This window comes from Ranitomeya variabilis, chromosome 1 (assembly GCF_051348905.1).
Source record: "Ranitomeya variabilis isolate aRanVar5 chromosome 1, aRanVar5.hap1, whole genome shotgun sequence".
NCBI classification, from domain to species: Eukaryota; Metazoa; Chordata; class Amphibia; order Anura; family Dendrobatidae; genus Ranitomeya; species Ranitomeya variabilis.
In genome coordinates, this window is record NC_135232.1 from 260,400,908 (window position 1) to 260,420,719 (window position 19,812).

Consider the following 19,812-nt stretch of genomic DNA (forward strand, 5'->3'; position numbering starts at 1 on the left):
ATCCTGCAAAAGTGTTTGCAGGATGCGTTTTTTCTGCATTGACTAACATTAGCGACGCATTTGCGACGCATTGACACGTCGCAACCGTCGTGCGATGGTTGCGCCGTGTTGTGGCGGACCGTCGGGAGCAAAAAACTTTACATGTAACGTTTTTTGCTCACGACGGTCCGCTTTTTCCGACCGCGCATGCGCGGCCGGAACTCCGCCCCCACCTCCCCGCACTTCCCCGCACCTCACAATGGGGCAGCGGATGCGCTGGAAAAATGCATCCGCTGCCCCCGTTGTGCGGCGGAGACAACGCTAGCGTCGGTGACCTCGGCCCGATGCACTGCGACGGACCGAGCCCGACGCTAGTGTGAAAGTAGCCTTATTGTTCGAAACGTGTAGCCTGCTGCTACTTATCTTCATGTGAACCATGTCATTGGACTTTGCATTTTATTCTCAATAAATTTGGACATTTTTTTGGAAGCTGGATTTTTTTTCCTTTTGATAAGTGTTTAGGGCTGTTATTTTCAAGAGAGGAAATGTTCATGCTACAGTTTACGACAGCCACTTCCAGCTTTGGGGGGACACTTGAGGGACTTGGGGAAGGCCTTTTCCTGCTTTCCCAGTGGAGCGGAGGCTATAATAACTGCAGAAGTGGCCTCCAGCTCTACATCATGTAACGGGATGGCCAACAAGCTGACAAAGTATGCTGGTCAGGTGTTCCCATACATTTGGCCATATTGTGGGTGCAGGAGTGGGGACACATACGATTACTGACTACTCCGATACGTTATTGCTCATCTGTTTACACCAGAGGTGGGGAATCTTTTGTCTGCCAAGGACCATGTGAATAGTTATACCATTCTTTTGGGGCCGTACACATACGTCCTGGCACTGGTTTTAAGATGTATTCTTTCATTGCACGCTCTTCAGCATTCAGTAGTGAACACTACATATACTCACAGAGCAAGAATTAAACAATTAATGGGCTGGCACAATACAGCTGCAGTCCTCAGGAATCTACTCGTGGGCCGGATAAAAGATCGAGGGCCATAAATAGCCCACTGGCCTGAGGTTCCACAGCCCTGGTCTACACACTCCATAGCATCTCTTTAAGTCATAAAAACCAGAAAAACTTACAGCTGATCTGATCTAATTAAAATATTTTTATTTCATGCCTGAAGTAGAGCTGTAAAGCAAGCTAATAATCGCTATAAATTCACACAATGGGGGAAATTTATTACATATATTGGGAGGAGGGGTGAATTTTAGTGTCCTATTATTGTACTAAAAACTATAGGTAGAAACTAGTCTGATAATCCGTCTGTATTACTGGGGTAGTTCTACCTGGCCAGACATATGACATAATATAGTATTACATGGCGGCCATGCACCACATTCAGATCAATACATAATAGTATGACTGTGTTCGTACTGAGGCCTGGAATGCCAGTTTTCCAGCTGCCATGACCAGTATTATTTGTTTTCTGTATAACGCAATGTTAAATAATTGTCATTATAAGGCCACGTTCACACATTCAGTATTTGGTCAGTATTTTACCTCAGTATGTGTAAGCCAAAACCAGGAGTGGAACCATCAGCGGAAAAGTATAATAGAAACATATGCACCACTTCTGCATTTATCACCCACTCCTGGTTTTAGGTTACAAATACTGAGGTAAAATACTGACCAAATACTGAAGGCGTGAAAGTGGCCTTATTGTCTACAACAGTGACATTTTTCTGTGCCACAAAGAGGAATGAAACCTGCTAGAAGTGCTCTGGGACACTGCAGAGCACTTTTATTCATACACCGATTGTATTGTATTCTTCATTCTTAGCTTTTGAAGATGGCTCTCCCACCTCCAGATCCCAAATTTGACCTCAGAGGAGTTGGTGCTCAAGTCAACTGTTTGCACTTCAGCTGTAATGTTCTCAAGCCGTGTCCACCGCTTTTTTTTTCTGGGTGAGTACTAATGAGAAGCTCTTCCACCTTTCCAACTTTCTTAAGAAAATGCCACTCTCACCAAGTTATAGTAATGGAGTTGCCAAGATTCACCATCTTTTGCTGTTGATACAGTACTAATTCATATGAGAGGATTATACTTCCTAATTCCCACAGTCATTTTAATGGGGCTTTGATGCGGCATGTATAAATTCGGCTTCCAGGAGCAGCAGAATGTAATTTAGTGAGCCACTCTTGTATGACCACCCATGATCAGCAGTTATTAATGTGGTATGGTAATCATATCATTTGTGCAACCTGTGCAGCCACACAGGGGCCCAAGAGGTAAGGGGACCCATTCCCACCACCAAATCAGGTGGAATTGTGCATAAAGATGAGCTGTTGAGCTGCAGAGGACCCGTTTCCGTTCTTGCATCGGGCCCTCTCTGGTCTGTGTCTGCCAGTTCATAGCATTTTATAGACATTTAAAATCTGCCTCTGTTACCAAAACAATAACAGACTTAAGAAACTACTGAAATCTACACTATAGTAGCACTACCCTTCACAAAAATATAGATATTTTCTTGTAAACTCTTACAGTCTAATCCCCTTTTTTGTTGTACGAAGATAGTAAATAAAAACACATGCGGTGTGTAGCGAGATGTCAATCCAACACCTCATCTTCAGTCATAACTGTGACTAAAGTTTCCATCGCTCTTCCCAAATCATCGGCCATGTGGAAGAGGTTTCCTACATTGTTTCCTCTTACAGTTGGGAAAGTGTTGTTTAGCTGCTCCATGACTCCTCTAATCCTGTGCTTGTTTCATGTGGAGGACTAAGAACATCATCTTCACCCATGGTTTCAGATGTTTGGCTGCCAACTACACGAAGCAACATGGGCTGGTTGCTCTCTGATCTCTGCAGCGAGGGAGTAGGAGAGGAAAATGTTGTACCATTGACCTTTGCCTCATATTGCGGCTGCTCTCGCAACTGTCTAAGCCGATGTAATTGCGACTCCAGTTGCTTGTTGTGATCTTCCAGTATCTGCATTCTGGCTTCCAGTCATCCTTTGTGCTGGCGCAGTAACTTGGCTTCTGCTATCAGTTCTGCATCTCGTGGACTCTGTGGGGAGGCTGGCATCATTTCTGGAGGGGAAGGTAGTGGGGACAATCCCTTATGATCATGCTGCTCCTTCAGCCTATCATATTCAGACTGTAAATTTCTGTTTTCTTCTTACAAATCAGCGAGGATTCGTTCAAGCTCCCCTCGCTCTTCACTCTCCAGAGAGATAAGTATTTGGGCAGGGCTTCGGGGCTGACTTAGTGGAGACTCTTGGTTCAAGCTTTGGCAGTAGTGCTGGATAAGTTCATAGCATGCAGTATAATATCCTAATGTTTGGCCTAGAAGAGTGCCTGCTTACCCTTAGAAATTTGTCAAAGTGTATATGCATACAGCGTCTTTAAAACTGGGTGAACCCGCTGAGTTTTGCAAGAGAAAGACGCTTCATCGTGCTTCAGTATTTTTTGCCCTGAAGCGTCTTTTTTGTGCCTTGTTGTTTTCTGATAGTTTCCTTCATTGTTTTTCTCAGATTTCATCCATAATTTTTGGGTTATCCTTTTTTTTATTGGCGTTCTCCAGGCATTTTTTTTATTCTCCATTTAACAATGAAAAAAATTCTAATGAAAATGTTGGGAAAAATGGACATCTTTTGAAGCTTCACATTGACTTGTTTTGTAAAGTATAGAGCATCTTCCGAAGAATGTACTTGACACTTCTTTCAGCCACTTGACGTCTTTTGAAACCTGAAGTGATAAAAAGATGCTCAAAAGCTTGAACATATGACCAGCAAATTGGTAATACATACAAATGCATATGTTCACTCTTTCGAGTGTTTTTCGGAGTGATTTTTCAGGCGGAATTCACTTTAGAAAGACATGGCATGTACTTATTAAGGTACAGGCACCTGTAGCTTTGGCTAAACGGTTTAGTTTTGGCCACAACAGCAGGAAACCATGTGGACCTGTACACTGGCTTACAAAAGTTTTCACCCCCTTGGCATTTTTCATGTTTTGCTACCTCACAACATGAAATTTCACTAGTTTTTTTTAGGGTTTTCCTCAGTTCATGTGAAGAACATACCTACAACTGTGAACATTTGTTTTTCTTTTTATTGTGAAGCAAACAACAAAAGTCAGTACTTTGTAGAGCCTCCTTTTGCGGTAATTACAACTGCAAATCACTTTGGATAAGTCTGAGTGTTCCACGTCTTGCCACTGGGATTTTTGCCAGATGTTAGATTGTCTCCTCTGGCGAAGAGCAATCTTCAAGTCTGACCACAGATTCTCAATTGAATTAAGGTCTGGGCCTTGACTAGGCCACTCCAGAACATTTACATGTTTCCCCTTAAACTACTCAAGTGTTGCTTTAGCAGTATGCTTTGGGTCATTGTTTTGTTGGAAGGTGAACCTCCATCCCAGTCTCAAATCTGACAAGAGTGAAACAGGTTTTGCTGAAGAATATCCCTGTATTTCGCACCATCCATCTTGTCCTCGATACGAACCATTTTCCCTGTCTTTTACTTCTCGACAACTTTGTCTCTGACTTGTTTGGAGATCTACCTGGTCTTCATGGTGGTGTTTCATTAATGGTGCCTCTTTCTTAATTGTGTTGCAGCCTCTGTGCCCTTTCAGAAGAGGTGTGTATATACTGACAGACCACGTGACACCTACTGTAGATTGCACACAGGTGGACTTCCCTTCACTAGGCATGTGACTTATAAAGGTATTTGCTTGCACCACAAATTTTTAGGGGCTTCATAGCAAAAAGGGTGAATGCACATGCCAATTTTTAGTTATTTGATCCAATAAATTTAATTTCTGCCTTTATTTTTCTCACTCCACCAACTTATACTGTTTAGTGCTTATGCATCACACACAAATCGGATTACAAACACAGGTTGTAATGTAACAAAATAGGTAAAAAGCCAAGGAGGGTGAATACTTTTGCAAGCCACTGTAAGTCTGCGTGTTATTCCAGTTGACTATAGGTTGACTATTGCTTTCTTTGTCCCTATAAATTTAGGTCGTCTAGTGGAGAGATCCATGTTTGGAACCTAAGTACGAGGAGAGCAGAGACTGTGTTGAATGGACATAGTGGCAAATCTGTTTTCTGGCTTCAGACTCTTCCTGATAGAGAGAGACTAATGAGGTAAATAGGCTAGAAGAAAAAGGAATGTTTTCCCACAACATTTTTGGAGATGTAGGATAAAAGGGATTGTGTCTTTCATTTAGTATATGCAGTGGCTTGTGTCATAGCCATTAATATACTGTACGTCTGCCATAAATACAGTGCTCCCTGTACTGTGGTTATATAATGACTTACTGATGAGCATTACGCTGGTGCCTGTCTTATAGTAAAAAAACATTTATTAAAAATACCGTATAAATAAGACACACTTTTGCTTTAAAGAGGTGTCTTATAGTCTGTCTCTTTGATCAAGAGAAGTGCTCATATGGTGTCTTTTCTGATCACTGAGAACTATGCAGCGGCACCATTCCGTCTTCTCCAGCCCCACACTGATTAGTCTGATTAGGGCAGGGGAGGTCACGGTACGAGACTTACTCAGTCCTCACCATGCTGTACATCCTGAAAAATAGACAAAATTTGTGTGGAAAAAATCAAATCACAGCAAGCACAATCTCTTCCCTATTTCTTATGAGACTCGCCTTTTCAAGTCCACGGGTGCACAAGAAAAACGGATCACGTGCGAGTCATCCATATTGCATGTGATTTTTATTTATATATTTAAATTATTTATATAAGAAACTGTATTTGGTCATGTACATGTTGAAGTAGAAATACGGATGCTATTCAGATTTATATACATGTCATACAGACGTAAAAAACAGAAATACGGCTCTCAATGCACATAAAAGTCATCTCAGTTTTCTGAACAAAATCAAATGGTTTTTCTTTCACTCGTCTGAACCCAATTTAATTTAGTAGAAAAAATACGTTATAGTAATCCTTTTAATTAGTTGATTATATTAGGGATATTACATTTACAGTGTGGGTCATCACTGGACTGCACCTACTTCATATACAGTCATGAGAAAAGAAGTACACCCTGTTTGAACGTATAAGGACATTATAAAGAAACATCTGGTCCTTAGAAAGTCGTACAAATTTGGTGACTACAACTTCAGATGAACAATGACACATGCCAAATTACACTGTCATTATTTCATTATTTACAGTGGGGCAAAAAAGTATTTAGTCAGTCAGCAATAGTGCAAGTTCCACCACTTAAAAAGATGAGAGGCGTCTGTAATTTACATCATAGGTAGACCTCAACTATGGGAGACAAACTGAGAAAAAAAAATCCAGAAAATCACATTGTCTGTTTTTTTATCATTTTATTTGCATATTATGGTGGAAAATAAGTATTTGGTCAGAAACAAAATTTCATCTCAATACTTTGTAAAATATCCTTTGTTGGCAATGACAGAGGTCAAACGTTTTCTGTAAGTCTTCACAAGGTTGCCACACACTGTTGTTGGTATGTTGGCCCATTCCTCCATGCAGATCTCCTTTAGAGCAGTGATGTTTTTGGCTTTTCGCTTGGCAACACGGACTTTCAACTCCCTCCAAAGGTTTTCTATAGGGTTGAGATCTGGAGACTGGCTAGGCCACTCCAGGACCTTGAAATGCTTCTTACGAAGCCACTCCTTCGTTGCCCTGGCGGTGTGCTTTGGATCATTGTCATGTTGAAAGACCCAGCCACGTTTCATCTTCAATGCCCTTGCTGATGGAAGGAGGTTTGCACTCAAAATCTCACGATACATGGCCCCATTCATTCTTTCATGTACCCGGATCAGTCGTCCTGGCCCCTTTGCAGAGAAACAGCCCCAAAGCATGATGTTTCCACCACCATGCTTTACAGTAGGTATGGTGTTTGATGGATGCAACTCAGTATTCTTTTTCCTCCAAACACGACAAGTTGTGTTTCTACCAAACAGTTCCAGTTTGGTTTCATCAGACCATAGGACATTCTCCCAAAACTCCTCTGGATCATCCAAATGCTCTCTAGCAAACTTCAGACGGGCCCGGACATGTACTGGCTTAAGCAGTGGGACACGTCTGGCACTGCAGGATCTGAGTCCATGGTGGCGTAGTGTGTTACTTATGGTAGGCCTTGTTACATTGGTCCCAGCTCTCTGCAGTTCATTCACTAGGTCCCCCCACGTGGTTCTGGGATTTTTGCTCACCGTTCTTGTGATCATTCTGACCCCACGGGGTGGGATTTTGCGTGGAGCCCCAGATCGAGGGAGATTATCAGTGGTCTTGAATGTCTTCCATTTTCTAATTATTGCTCCCACTGTTGATTTCTTCACTCCAAGCTGGTTGGCTATTGCAGATTCAGTCTTCCCAGCCTGGTGCAGGGCTACAATTTTGTTTCTGGTGTCCTTTGACAGCTCTTTGGTCTTCACCATAGTGGAGTTTGGAGTCAGACTGTTTGAGGGTGTGCACAGGTGTCTTTTTATACTGATAACAAGTTTAAACAGGTGCCATTACTACAGGTAATGAGTGGAGGAAAGAGGAGACTCTTAAAGAAGAAGTTACAGGTCTGTGAGAGCCAGAAATCTTGATTGTTTGTTTCTGACCAAATACTTATTTTCCACCAGAATATGCAAATAAAATGATAAAAAAACAGACAATGTGATTTTCTGGATTTTTTTTTCTCAGTTTGTCTTTTAAGTGGTGGAACTTGCACTATTGCTGACTGACTAAATACTTTTTTGCCCCACTGTATTTTACTAAAACTAGGTAAAAATAAGTACATCCTTACTGCTTCCTTAATAATTAAGAGGGTATGTAGCAAACACGTGCTGCTAGTCAAATGCCCTTTATTACTTGTGCATCAGAAAATGGCACCACCTTTATGAAAGCAAAAGTTGTGTTAGTTTGCTGCTCTGGAGCGTGTAGACGTGTGTTAAGGCTACGTTCACATTTGCGTTGTGCGCCGCAGCGTCGGCGCCGCAGCGCACAACGCAAACAAAAACGTGGCAAAACGCACGCTAAAACGCTGCGTTTTGCGCCGCATGCGTCGTTTTTGCCCGCAAGTTGGACGCAAAAAAAATGCAACTTGAAGCGTTTCTTGCGTCCAACGCTTGCGGCCATGCGGCGCAAAACGCAGCACAACGCATGTCCATGCGCCCCCATGTTAAGTATAGGGGCGCATGACGCATGCGGCGCCGCTGCGGCGCCCGACGCTGCGGCGCTGACCGCAAATGTGAACGTAGCCTAATACAATGGCAAAAAAATGACATGGCCATCAAGTCTATGTCTAAACAATTTGGACTGAATCTAAAGTGAGAACAATTATTCACAAGTGGAAAATATTTAAAGAGGTTGCTCACTACGATGTGTAGTCGGCAGATCGATTTAAACCTTGGAAATAAGGCTCATCCCCATCAGGTGACCCCCAGCTGTAGCTGTAGCTGTCGATGATGTCTGGTGATGTCACGTCAGCTCCCGGAACTGGAAACTGCCCCCCCATCACCAAGGCGGGACCCAGTCTCTCTGAGTGACGGGCTGTGGGTGGAGCTTCACCAATTTTGTACAAGTAAATGATTTAGTTGGCGGGTTCCTGTAGAGTGTATTGGCGTTTCTTGGCACTGCATCTTTATGGGATATCTGTCTTTCAGTAACTAGACACACTCTTAGGAGAAATATTGTTACATGCTGGGTGGGACATAGTCATTGACACTGATGTCTTCACACAATCGATATGAAAAAAAAAATGTAAATAAAGTTCTTGTTATTTTTCATTTTATGTAAAAGGGGTTCTAATGTAACCCAATGCTGTTTTAATCCAGCCTAATATTTTAATAATGAATAAATAAAATTAATCCTACATTTACATTTAGTTTTTTAGAAGAATAAATATTGGATAAGTGTTATTTATTTGTCTGTATAATTGGTCCGGCTTGTAGGACATATTCTTCTGTAGGATTAAAGCTATCAGCAACTAAGAATATATATTATGTAAGAATTAATTTGGCCCTCCATTCTTTTCTTCACAGTCAGGGTAGAGATCTACAGATATGTACATGGAATTTAGCAGAAGGAAGGAATGAAGCGATGGAGTCTATACCCGTCAGTAGTGTTGGCTTCTGTAAATGTTCGCTATTGAATACTGAACGCTGTCTGCTAGCAATGCCAGGAGCAGAAAGCTCACAGGTAAGAAATGTACATTTCAAGCAGTTACTGATGGGTGGTTCCCGGTAGTTATGCTCCATTGGGGCACCTGGATGTCACCGAGAGGGATGTGAACCTCGTCCGGTAGCCGAGGTTAGTTGATACTCCTTTTCTGCTGCGACTACTTAGAGCCATGAAGTTGTCTGCAGACTTCTGATGGGCGGGGAGGTTGTAACTGCCTTACCTGCAATAATCAGGTCCTCACCTAGAAAGTAAGATCCCCTTTTCAGTGTCCCCATTCATCCAGTGCCTTCAGCCATGTGAGCTGCGATACTGGACTTTGTAATATATACATTGGAAGATGTCCCTACTGCTTGGCTCAACCGTGAATCCTTGTTAGACAAGGCAGGGAAATTGTCTATAATACTCAACAAATATGGTAAAAATTAGAAAGGTACGGTAGTTCTTTTGGATTAAATTACCCCAAATTTCTTACACATTTAGTTTGATAAATCTCCCTGCTTGTATTAATCTGCCCTTTTAAAATGCTTTTATTTTTGTTAATTTTTTTCGTATCTCCAGGGGGAATAAGAGGCAATTCACATTGTGTTATTTCCCTTCCATCAGGTGTCCTGCCTAAATCCCGTAAAAAAAGGACTCTTGTGCCTGTCTGAAAGGACAAGCAGTGCTGGAAAAAAGCACAAACGAGTCCATGTGAACTGCTTGTCTTCATCAGAGCCTAAAGTATCTCTCAAGCTTAAAGTATCCATACAGGCTTCTTCTTCTACCTGATCTGACATTAGGCATGGAAGGATAGTTGTTGCAGATCTATTCCTGACAAGTATTGTGCATGGATCCTAGTAGGATCTGATGGAAGAATATGCCTGGAGGGACACCTTTAAAGAAGCACTCCTCCCATCAAAATTTGTATCTTCTTAATATATTGCAGTCATCATTTTACCGTATTTTTCAGATTATAAAACACGCCTTGCCATAAAACGCAACCCAGGAAATAGGAAAAATACTTTTTCCTATTAATTAAAACATCCCTGGCCTTGTAAAGTAGAGGGACCATTATCACTAATTTTAATGCACTAAGGTACAATAGGGAGGTAAGAAATCTATTGTTAGTGTCTCTCTGCAGTGTTATTCACACAACTCAGCTCTGCTACATGCACATATAAATACACAGTTCTGCAATATGTACATACAGTGGTATGTAAAAGTTTGGGGTTGAAAATGAAATGATCTCTAAAAGGGCTAAAGTTAAAGATGACACATTTACTTTATATTTTAGGCAAAAAAATAGATTATATATATATCTATATATTATATTTATATAATGATGTTCAGATCAGGGGACTGTGAGGGCCATTGTAAAACCTTCAGCTTGCGCCTTGAAGTAGGCTTTTGTGGATTTTGATGTGTGTTTAGGATCATTATCCATTTATAGAAGCCATCCTGTTTTCACCTTCAGCTTTTTACAGATAGTGTTATGTTTTCATCAAGAATTTGTTGAAATTTAATTGAATCCATTCTTCCCTCTTCCCATGAAATGTTCCACGTGCCATTGGCTGCAATACAACCCCAAAGCATGATTGATCCACCCCCACGTTAAATGGTTGGCAAGATGTTCTTTTCTTTAATTTCTGTGCCCCTTTTTCTCCACTCCACATATACCTTTGATCATTGTGGTCAAAGAGTTCTATTTAAACCTCATCGGTCCTCAGGAATTGTTTCCAAAATGTATCAGGCTTGTTTAGATGTTCTTTTGCATACTTCTGATGCTGAAGTTTTGGGTGAGGATGCAGGAGAGGTTTTGTTCTGATGACTCTTCCATGAAGGCCATATTTGTGCAGGTGTCTCTGAACAGTAGAATTTCTGAAGGTCTTTTGCAGTCAAGCTGGGGTTCTGATTTGCCACTCTAGCAATCCTATGTATGAAGATCACTGCACACGTACAAGTTGAAGGTATGCTTTAAGTGGAAATTTATTTATAGTGGTTTTTAGAAAAAGCGACTGGTAAGCGTTGACGTTTCGGCTAATACATAGCCTTGGTCACAACGTCGCTAGAAAAGATACAAATATTTACAATTAGATATGTACAATGACTGGTGCACATACATATATCAAGAAATGTACATTTATATACAATATATACAATTGTGATGTTCATGTACAGAGAAATATCTCTGTGTGACCTTGTAGCGAGATGTCATAGAATAAAATATGCAGATAAAGAAGCATTAAGACATATGTATTCAGAGAGATAAGTCCAAGGAAATGCATATCGTGGTGTCTGTGCTTAGAATAGTCTATATAGTATGAATAAGGCAATAAGGTGGCCTACCCAATATATGAAGAGTCTATCTTGATCTGAGACAATGGTGATGTAGAGCAGTGGAATGTTGTATCCTGTCAGAATTGATAAAAAGAGGGGCATGTATACGTGGATGTCCCAGGGGGTCAACATGATATATGTGACAACGTGAAGGGGTAACTAAGACCTACCCTGACAATTTAGTTGATTGTCATGTATCATAGGATATTCTTTGCCTCGTGGGGCAAAATCCACGCAATGGTTAGTGGGGATGAGGATGGCAATCCTGTGCCAGGGGCCTGTGGGAAGGTATGATGATAAGAACACCCTGAAAAAAATAGGAGCAAACTATATATTATGTCCTATAGGGTATGGTAGGAACCTACCCTGGTGGTGTATATGGAGACTTCTGTGTCTAATGATGTGGAGTCCAGACCCCAGTGGGCGTGGTACTACAATGCCCAGCGTTTGTCCGGCAGTAGCTGTGGAAATTAGTAATGTCATGTTAACAACCGTGAGACATAATAAGCTGGAGGTGATGTGGGTATACTTAGCTTTATGGTCGTGACCTACGTCCATAGGTGGCGCAGAGGTATGAGGCTGACACTCCCGTGTCTAAGCTGAGACTGGCGCTGAGTGACCGTGCGCGCTGCTAATCATAGAGCGCTGCGAGGTCATGTGACCGGAAGTACTGGAGACGCTGGCGCTTGCGCTGTTCAGATTGCAGTAATGTGTGGCCGGCAAAGTTTGTGTGTTGTCATGGGGATCGAGTGGGGAAACCGGCGCCTGCGCAATTGTGCCCTACTGTGGACTTAGTTGAATGAAAACTGGAGAGGAAGAAGGGATGGAAAGGGAGGGCAATATCCTGGACACATTGCAATCGTGTGCAAGGTGAACACATCAATATACATGGAATTTAAACTTCCCTAGACCCACTGAATAGTCGCACGCATCCACTCGGCAATCCCCCCGGTGGAGTCGGTAAGATCCCCTACCATAATATAGAGTCTATCTAAGTTTCCGTTCTTTCCTCTTTTTTCCTTTTTTCCTTATATGGTTTGGACTCCTACTTAGTTGTATTATTTGTCAGCAGTATATATGATTAGAACATATGTGTTTGCAAATTACTCTTGAATACTAATGCAGCATAATTTTATGACAGCATACATTCTCAAATATATCCTGCATTTGGCAATTCTAATTGTAATCTACATGACCGGTATTTGTTTAAATTCCATGTATATTGATGTGTTCACCTTGCACACGATTGCAATGTGTCCAGGATATTACCCTCCCTTTCCAGTACTTCCGGTCACATGACCTCGCAGCGCTCTATGATTAGCAGCGCGCACGGTCACTCAGCGCCAGTCTCAGCTTAGACACGGGAGTGTCAGCCTCATACCTCTGCGCCACCTATGGACGTAGGTCACGACCATAAAGCTAAGTATACCCACATCACCTCCAGCTTATTATGTCTCACGGTTGTTAACATGACATTACTAATTTCCACAGCTACTGCCGGACAAACGCTGGGCATTGTAGTACCACGCCCACTGGGGTCTGGACTCCACATCATTAGACACAGAAGTCTCCATATACACCACCAGGGTAGGTTCCTACCATACCCTATAGGACATAATATATAGTTTGCTCCTATTTTTTTCAGGGTGTTCTTATCATCATACCTTCCCACAGGCCCCTGGCACAGGATTGCCATCCTCATCCCCACTAACCATTGCGTGGATTTTGCCCCACGAGGCAAAGAATATCCTATGATACATGACAATCAACTAAATTGTCAGGGTAGGTCTTAGTTTCCCCTTCACGTTGTCACATATATCATGTTGACCCCCTGGGACATCCACGTATACATGCCCCTCTTTTTATCAATTCTGACAGGATACAACATTCCACTGCTCTACATCACCATTGTCTCAGATCAAGATAGACTCTTCATATATTGGGTAGGCCACCTTATTGCCTTATTCATACTATATAGACTATTCTAAGCACAGACACCACGATATGCATTTCCTTGGACTTATCTCTCTGAATACATATGTCTTAATGCTTCTTTATCTGCATATTTTATTCTATGACATCTCGCTACAAGGTCACACAGAGATATTTCTCTGTACATGAACATCACAATTGTATATATTGTATATAAATGTACATTTCTTGATATATGTATGTGCACCAGTCATTGTACATATCTAATTGTAAATATTTGTATCTTTTCTAGCGACGTTGTGACCAAGGCTATGTATTAGCCGAAACGTCAACGCTTACCAGTCGCTTTTTCTAAAAACCACTATAAATAAATTTCCACTTAAAGCATACCTTCAACTTGTACGTGTGCAGTGATCTTCATACCTAGTACATTCGGAACCTTTGGCTCCTTTCACTAGCACCGTCACTTCTAATTTTGTCGTGTGCGAGCCATCACAGCTTTATAGATCTAGCAATCCTATGAGCAGCTCTCACTGAAATTTTGCTTGGTCTTCCAGATCTTATCTTGACCTCCACTGTTCCTGTTAATTGCCATTTCTTTAATTATATTTCAAATTGAGGAAAGGGCAACTTGAACACGTTATGCTATCTTGTTATAGCCTTATCTTTCTTTGTGCTCCTCCACCATTTCTAACTTTCCTTTCCCAACGATGCTAGTGAACAAGCCACAACCCTAGCAGGCTAATTAAGGTCTGAAATCTTAGGCCATGTGCACACGTTAAGTATTTTTCGCGTTTTTTTCGCGTTTTTTCGCTATAAAAACGTGATAAAAACGCGAAAAAAACGCTTACATATGCCTCCTATTATTTTAAGTGTATTCCGCATTTTTTGTGCAAATGTAGCCTTTTTTTCCGCGAAAAAATCGCATCGCGGAAAAAAAAGCAACATGTTCATTAAAATGCGGAATTGCAGGGGATTCCGCACACCTAGGGGTCCATTGATCTGCTTACTTCCCGCACGGGGCTGTGCCCACGATGCGGGAAGTAAGCAGATTATGTGCGGTTGGTACCCAGGGTGGAGGAGAGGAGACTCTCCTCCACGCACTGGGCACCATATAAGTGGTCAAAAAATAAGAATTAAAATAAAAAATAGTCCTATACTCACCCTCGATGTCTTCCCGCCTCCACTGCATGCTGTCGCTTCGGTTCCTGTAGCTGATGTACGGTGAAGGACCTTGCCGATGACGTCACTGTCCTGTGATTGGTCGTGAGCGGTCATGTGACCGCTCACGTGACCGTGACGTCACGGAAGGTCCTGTGCGCACAGACCAGCTATAGGAAGAGAAACGGACGCCGCTGAGGAGATGTCTGGGTGAGTATAAGCATTTTTTTATTTTTTTTATTATTTTTAAACATTCTATCTTTTACTATAGATGCTGCATAAGCTGCATCTATAGTAAAAAGTTGGTCACACTTGTCAAACAGTATGTATGACAAGTGTGACCAACTTGTCAGTCAGTTTTCCAAGCGATGCTACAGATCGCTTGGAAAACTTTAGCATTCTGCAAGCTAATTACGCTTGCAGAATGCTAAAAAAACGCAAAAAAAACGCAAAAAAAATGCGGATTTCTTGCAGAAAATTTCCGGTTTTCTTCAGGAAATTTCTGCAAGAAATCCGCAACGTGTGCACATACCCTTAGTCACAGTTATTGGAGCACAAAAGTCTTCAAGGGTGCTTAAACGTTTTCATCAGTCCATTTTCCATTTTGTAATTTTTTTAAATTAAAAAAAAAGAAAATGGCAATATATTTTTTTTTAACCAAAGAAATAAAGGAAATGTGTAATCATTAACTTTAGGCCTTTTAGAGATCATTTAATCTTCAACTTGCTTAACTGTTCACAATAACAGTAATTTTTACCATAGGTGCCCAAACTTTTACATGCCACTGTATAGACACACACCACTCTGCTACGTGTACATATATAAATACACAGCTCTGCTATATATGCACATATACATACAAGCACAGCTCTGCTGCATGCACAAATAGATACACACATATACATAGCTCAGCTACATGTTCATATATAGACACACAGCTCTGCTAGATATGCACATATACATAGACACACAGCCTGCATGCACATAGACATACACAGCTCTACTTTATGCACGTATAGAGATTCTCAGCTCTGCTATATGTCAATATAGACATACAACATGTGCATATATAGACATACAGCTCTGCTACACATGCACATATACATACACACACAGCTCTGCTACATGTTCATATAGTCATACACAGCTCTGCTTCATGCTCATACATACATACACAGCTCTGATACACGCCCACATAGACACACACATCCCTGCTATATGCCCATATATAGACATACACATATAGGCATACACAGCCCTGCTACATGCACATAGATATACAGAGCTCTGGTGCATGCACACTACATGCATATATGACATGCACATCTCTGTTACATGCATTTATAGACATAAACACACATATACTATACATTACCACATCTTGCGGTTCCTGATCACGACCTGTACGGACGCTGCAGCAGCAGAGCATTTGCAGGACCTTCCACTTGATTAACTCAAGCACCTTTTAAGTCATGTGATCACTCACATGACCTGAAAGGTCCTGGAATTACTGGTGTAGCAGGTCCTGCAGCTTATCAGCTCCTGCAGCCTCCGTTCATTCCCAGGAGCTTCCTTTCCTGCTCTGCACCAATCACATAGATCAGTGTCAGACAGCAGAAGAGAAAGCAGCTCTCTCTGTGATCAGGAAGGATGCGGCTTCAGCGTTCTCCTCCATCTAAGTATGCTGCCTCCAGACTATAAGATGCAAACTCTTTTTAACAAGAATTTTTCTTGTTAAAAATGTGTCCTATAGTGCGAAAAATACGGTTTATAGCACTGTGTACTTACAGTTGCTCATTTTACCCTTCTACCCAGCTAATTCTTCTGTTTTTCATTAGATCTACAACATCATGTGAATAAAAACTGACTAACTGAATCCTTAAGCTCTATGTAGAAACAGTCTCTGGCAGGGAGGAGGAGGGAGCAGGTGGGTCAGGAGTTGAGTCTTCCCGTTCTACATAGAGCAGAGAAAAGAGCATAATTAACTGAGTAGAAAGGCAAAATGAGTAATTGTAAGTACACAGTGCTATATAATCTGGTGATTGCAATATATTAAGAGGATAAAAACTTTGATGGGAGGAGTGCTTCTTTAAGGACATTTTTGTTTTAACCAATTTTCCTCTTTAACCAAGGCATCAACAATACGTGAACATATATCACAAAACTTGTAGACAGGTAATGACCGATTTTTTTTTTAATACGAGGGATTTAACAAAATTATACCTCGGTGTGCCAACACATTTTTATAGTTGTCACTGGTTCTCATTTTTTCAGTAAAACCGAAAAGTAATAACTAAGTGCACGCACGATCTTACAAATGTTGACGCCCTTTGCTACATGGGTTTCTTTCTGTCTTGGAGCTTGAATTGAGTGGTAACATGTACTTTCTGGCATCATCACCGTCTAACATATCCTCGCTCTAACACATTAAGGATGAGATATGCATCTGATCTCAGGAAGTCTTTATTCTTGGCTTTTGCCCAATAAATGATTAATTTTATCTGTTAGCCTTTGCCTTGAGTTATGTGATATGGGCAGGGGCTTATCTGTTTACGGCAGCAGTTATGACTGACACATCATTCTATCTTGACATCACTGGATGCATTTCTGAAGATTATTAATTTGTGAACGGGCGTGCCTTTCATTCTTCACTTCCACAACCACACAGGAACATTACAAGCCTCTGGCAAAGCCAGGGATCATTTCTCTTAATTAGTAATGATACAAATTCAAGTTTAAAATTACTTTTCAATAGTTAGACGCTCGACTTCTGCCCGACCTGACAAGAGGGAGGCTGTTCTTTCAGTACGGATCATACGGTGGCATAAAGTTTGTTATTTTATTTAATTAATTTGTTATAAGCCCTTGAATGAAAAGTTTTCACCTACGACCACCCAACCTTATTTTTTCATTAAAAAGTCCCCTTGTATTGTATTTACTTCTAAGAAAAACCCCAATAAAGAACATGGCAATGCCCCATAAGTAGAGAAGTATTGCCTTATATTTCCTTCTGCGTTGACCAGTTCTCGTAATCTCTAAACCAACTATTTGTGACCTAATTTGGGATTTCCAACCACTTAAATATTATGGCATAAATGGAGGTATCCTCACGTGTTCATGCAAGTGAAGATGACACCTTGTGTCTTCTGAACAAAGCCCCGTTCCTTTTAGTATTTGGCAGTGGTGTCAACAGTCAGGATCCACAATATCAAATCAATATCTCCAAAATGTGGGAAAACCTTACTTTCTTCACAATCTATGGAAAAACAAGGGACTTTTTACTCCTGGGAAAAAAGGTGTGAGCTTATAGATTTGAGTGATATACTCAAGTGTGTTAGAAAATTAGGTTTTTCGGCATCTAGTATATGACTGCTTGGATATTACAGCTCTGAAGTACTCTCACAGAATTTGGGACGCTATTTTTCATTTATATTTGTAAACTAAAACCAGGAGGGTCACCTACAGAGAAGCCTATAATGGGAAGAAGTTGCACTTTTGTGTTTTGGACCCACTTCGGGTCTTGGACTGAAGATATTGTCTGAAATGTAATGTTAATTCTTCACCATTTTACAGGTTCAAGTTATGGACATGACATCCAAAATTATTATAAGTTCAATGACTCCTACAGAAGATAACACTTGGGGAATGGCTATGTGTATGAAACTTTGGCAGGTTAGTTTTCTAGTCATGTTATAGTCACATTACTGTTGAAAGTTGCCCTAATTTGCCAAGTAACTTCTCTGCCACAGGTACCTGTTGGGTTATATTGTGGATACTTTGTGGTGTGTCCAATGAAGAGCATACATTGCAAATGTTTCACCCAGATTAGATTTTAGGAAATCTCATCCATGCTGGCGAAACAAATCTGGACAGAAAATGATGGATTTCAATGGGTTTTCTTGACCCGACAGTGACAGTGTGCGCAATTGCATCCTATTTTGTGACTTTTCTAAAAGTCGCAAATGATAAATTAGGCAAAATTATCTAGAAAATTCACCCACAGTCACAAACTAAGAAAATGAAGCAGGCAAACACATATAAAATAGACTTCAAAAAGGTAGAAATGGAAAAATGAATTTGTCGTATTCCAAAAAAGGTGCAAAACACCAAAAACTCAATAAAAATAGGCACATATGCTGAAACTGAGTAAGGCCCAAGGTCTTTTGAAAAAAAAATTTGACCCCAAAATTGGAAAAAAGATCCCCAACTTAGGCGCGGGAGCGCCTCCTGGACCTCAATTACCTTACCGATGTTGTGAAAAAGAGCAGCGAATTTCTCCTACCTTGATCTAGGGGTCATATTCCACCAGCACGTCTAACCGTGACCGAATGCACACCATTCTTCTGATATCTAAACCTGTTAAATGCCACTATTAATCTCTCACAGAGGCATTTAACACGCGCCGGCAGGTGGGCACATTATTGATGTGATCATGGGGTACCAATGAATTGTCATGACAACTGGGGTTCTGCTGAAGACCTCCGTGCTTGTGAAAGACAGCCTTAATATGTGTTTTCAAAAATCTGATCTATCAAAATATAAAAAAAATTAATCTGATCAGTAAACAGCGTAATGAGAAAAAAAATTCAAACCGCCAGAATTACATTTTTTGGCCGCCGCAACATAGCAATAAAAGGCAATGAAAACATTGTATCTAGCCCAAAATGGTATCCGTTATCAGCTCGGGATGCCAAAAATAAACACAAATTTACAAATTTATGACTTCTTTTTCGGCACTTAAAAAAAAAATACATGGTTGGTTTCTGCAATATAGGTAAATGACAGACATTGATATAGTAGGGGAGATATAAACTGGTATTGTCCAAATAATTATGCACAGTTATCAGATATATATAATATTATATGTACCCCTAATCAATGAATAGGACCCAGTGTGGACAGATTGTTACAGTATTATAACCAGGGAGGAAGAAACCAAAAAATACAATCATAGAGTCCAAATATATAAATACAAATCATCTTTATTGATCAAATGAACAAGCTAAGGTAGACAAAGCTAAAAAGGTGGACAAACATACAGTCATGGAGGGCGGGCTAGACCAGAACTATTATTATGCAAAAGTCTAATATATAGTTGTATTAACCGTCATAGAGGGATCCACCACAGTATATAGTCTGCACAGACTTATCCAAATACTGATATAGGGCATACAAGTGGATGTTATAATCAGTCAATGAGACACTTATAAATCAAAGATTCAACAATATATTGCACATGCTCTGATCAT

The 19,812-nt window shown here is 40.8% G+C and overlaps 1 protein-coding gene across 4 annotated transcripts in view; it reads left to right on the forward strand.

The window, feature by feature from the left end:
* The window catches only part of GNB1L (G protein subunit beta 1 like), a 716,249-nt gene that overhangs the window by 682,953 nt on the left and 13,484 nt on the right, over positions 1–19,812 (forward strand). For all 4 annotated transcript variants that reach the window (XM_077293397.1, XM_077293400.1, XM_077293399.1 and 1 more), the window contains exons 2-5: positions 1,827–1,951; positions 5,012–5,137; positions 9,016–9,172; positions 18,137–18,235. In XM_077293397.1, coding sequence (XP_077149512.1) covers positions 1,836–1,951; positions 5,012–5,137; positions 9,016–9,172; positions 18,137–18,235 — 498 coding nt within the window. In that variant the 5' untranslated portion in view covers positions 1,827–1,835. The remainder of the gene's footprint in view (positions 1–1,826; positions 1,952–5,011; positions 5,138–9,015; positions 9,173–18,136; positions 18,236–19,812) is intronic.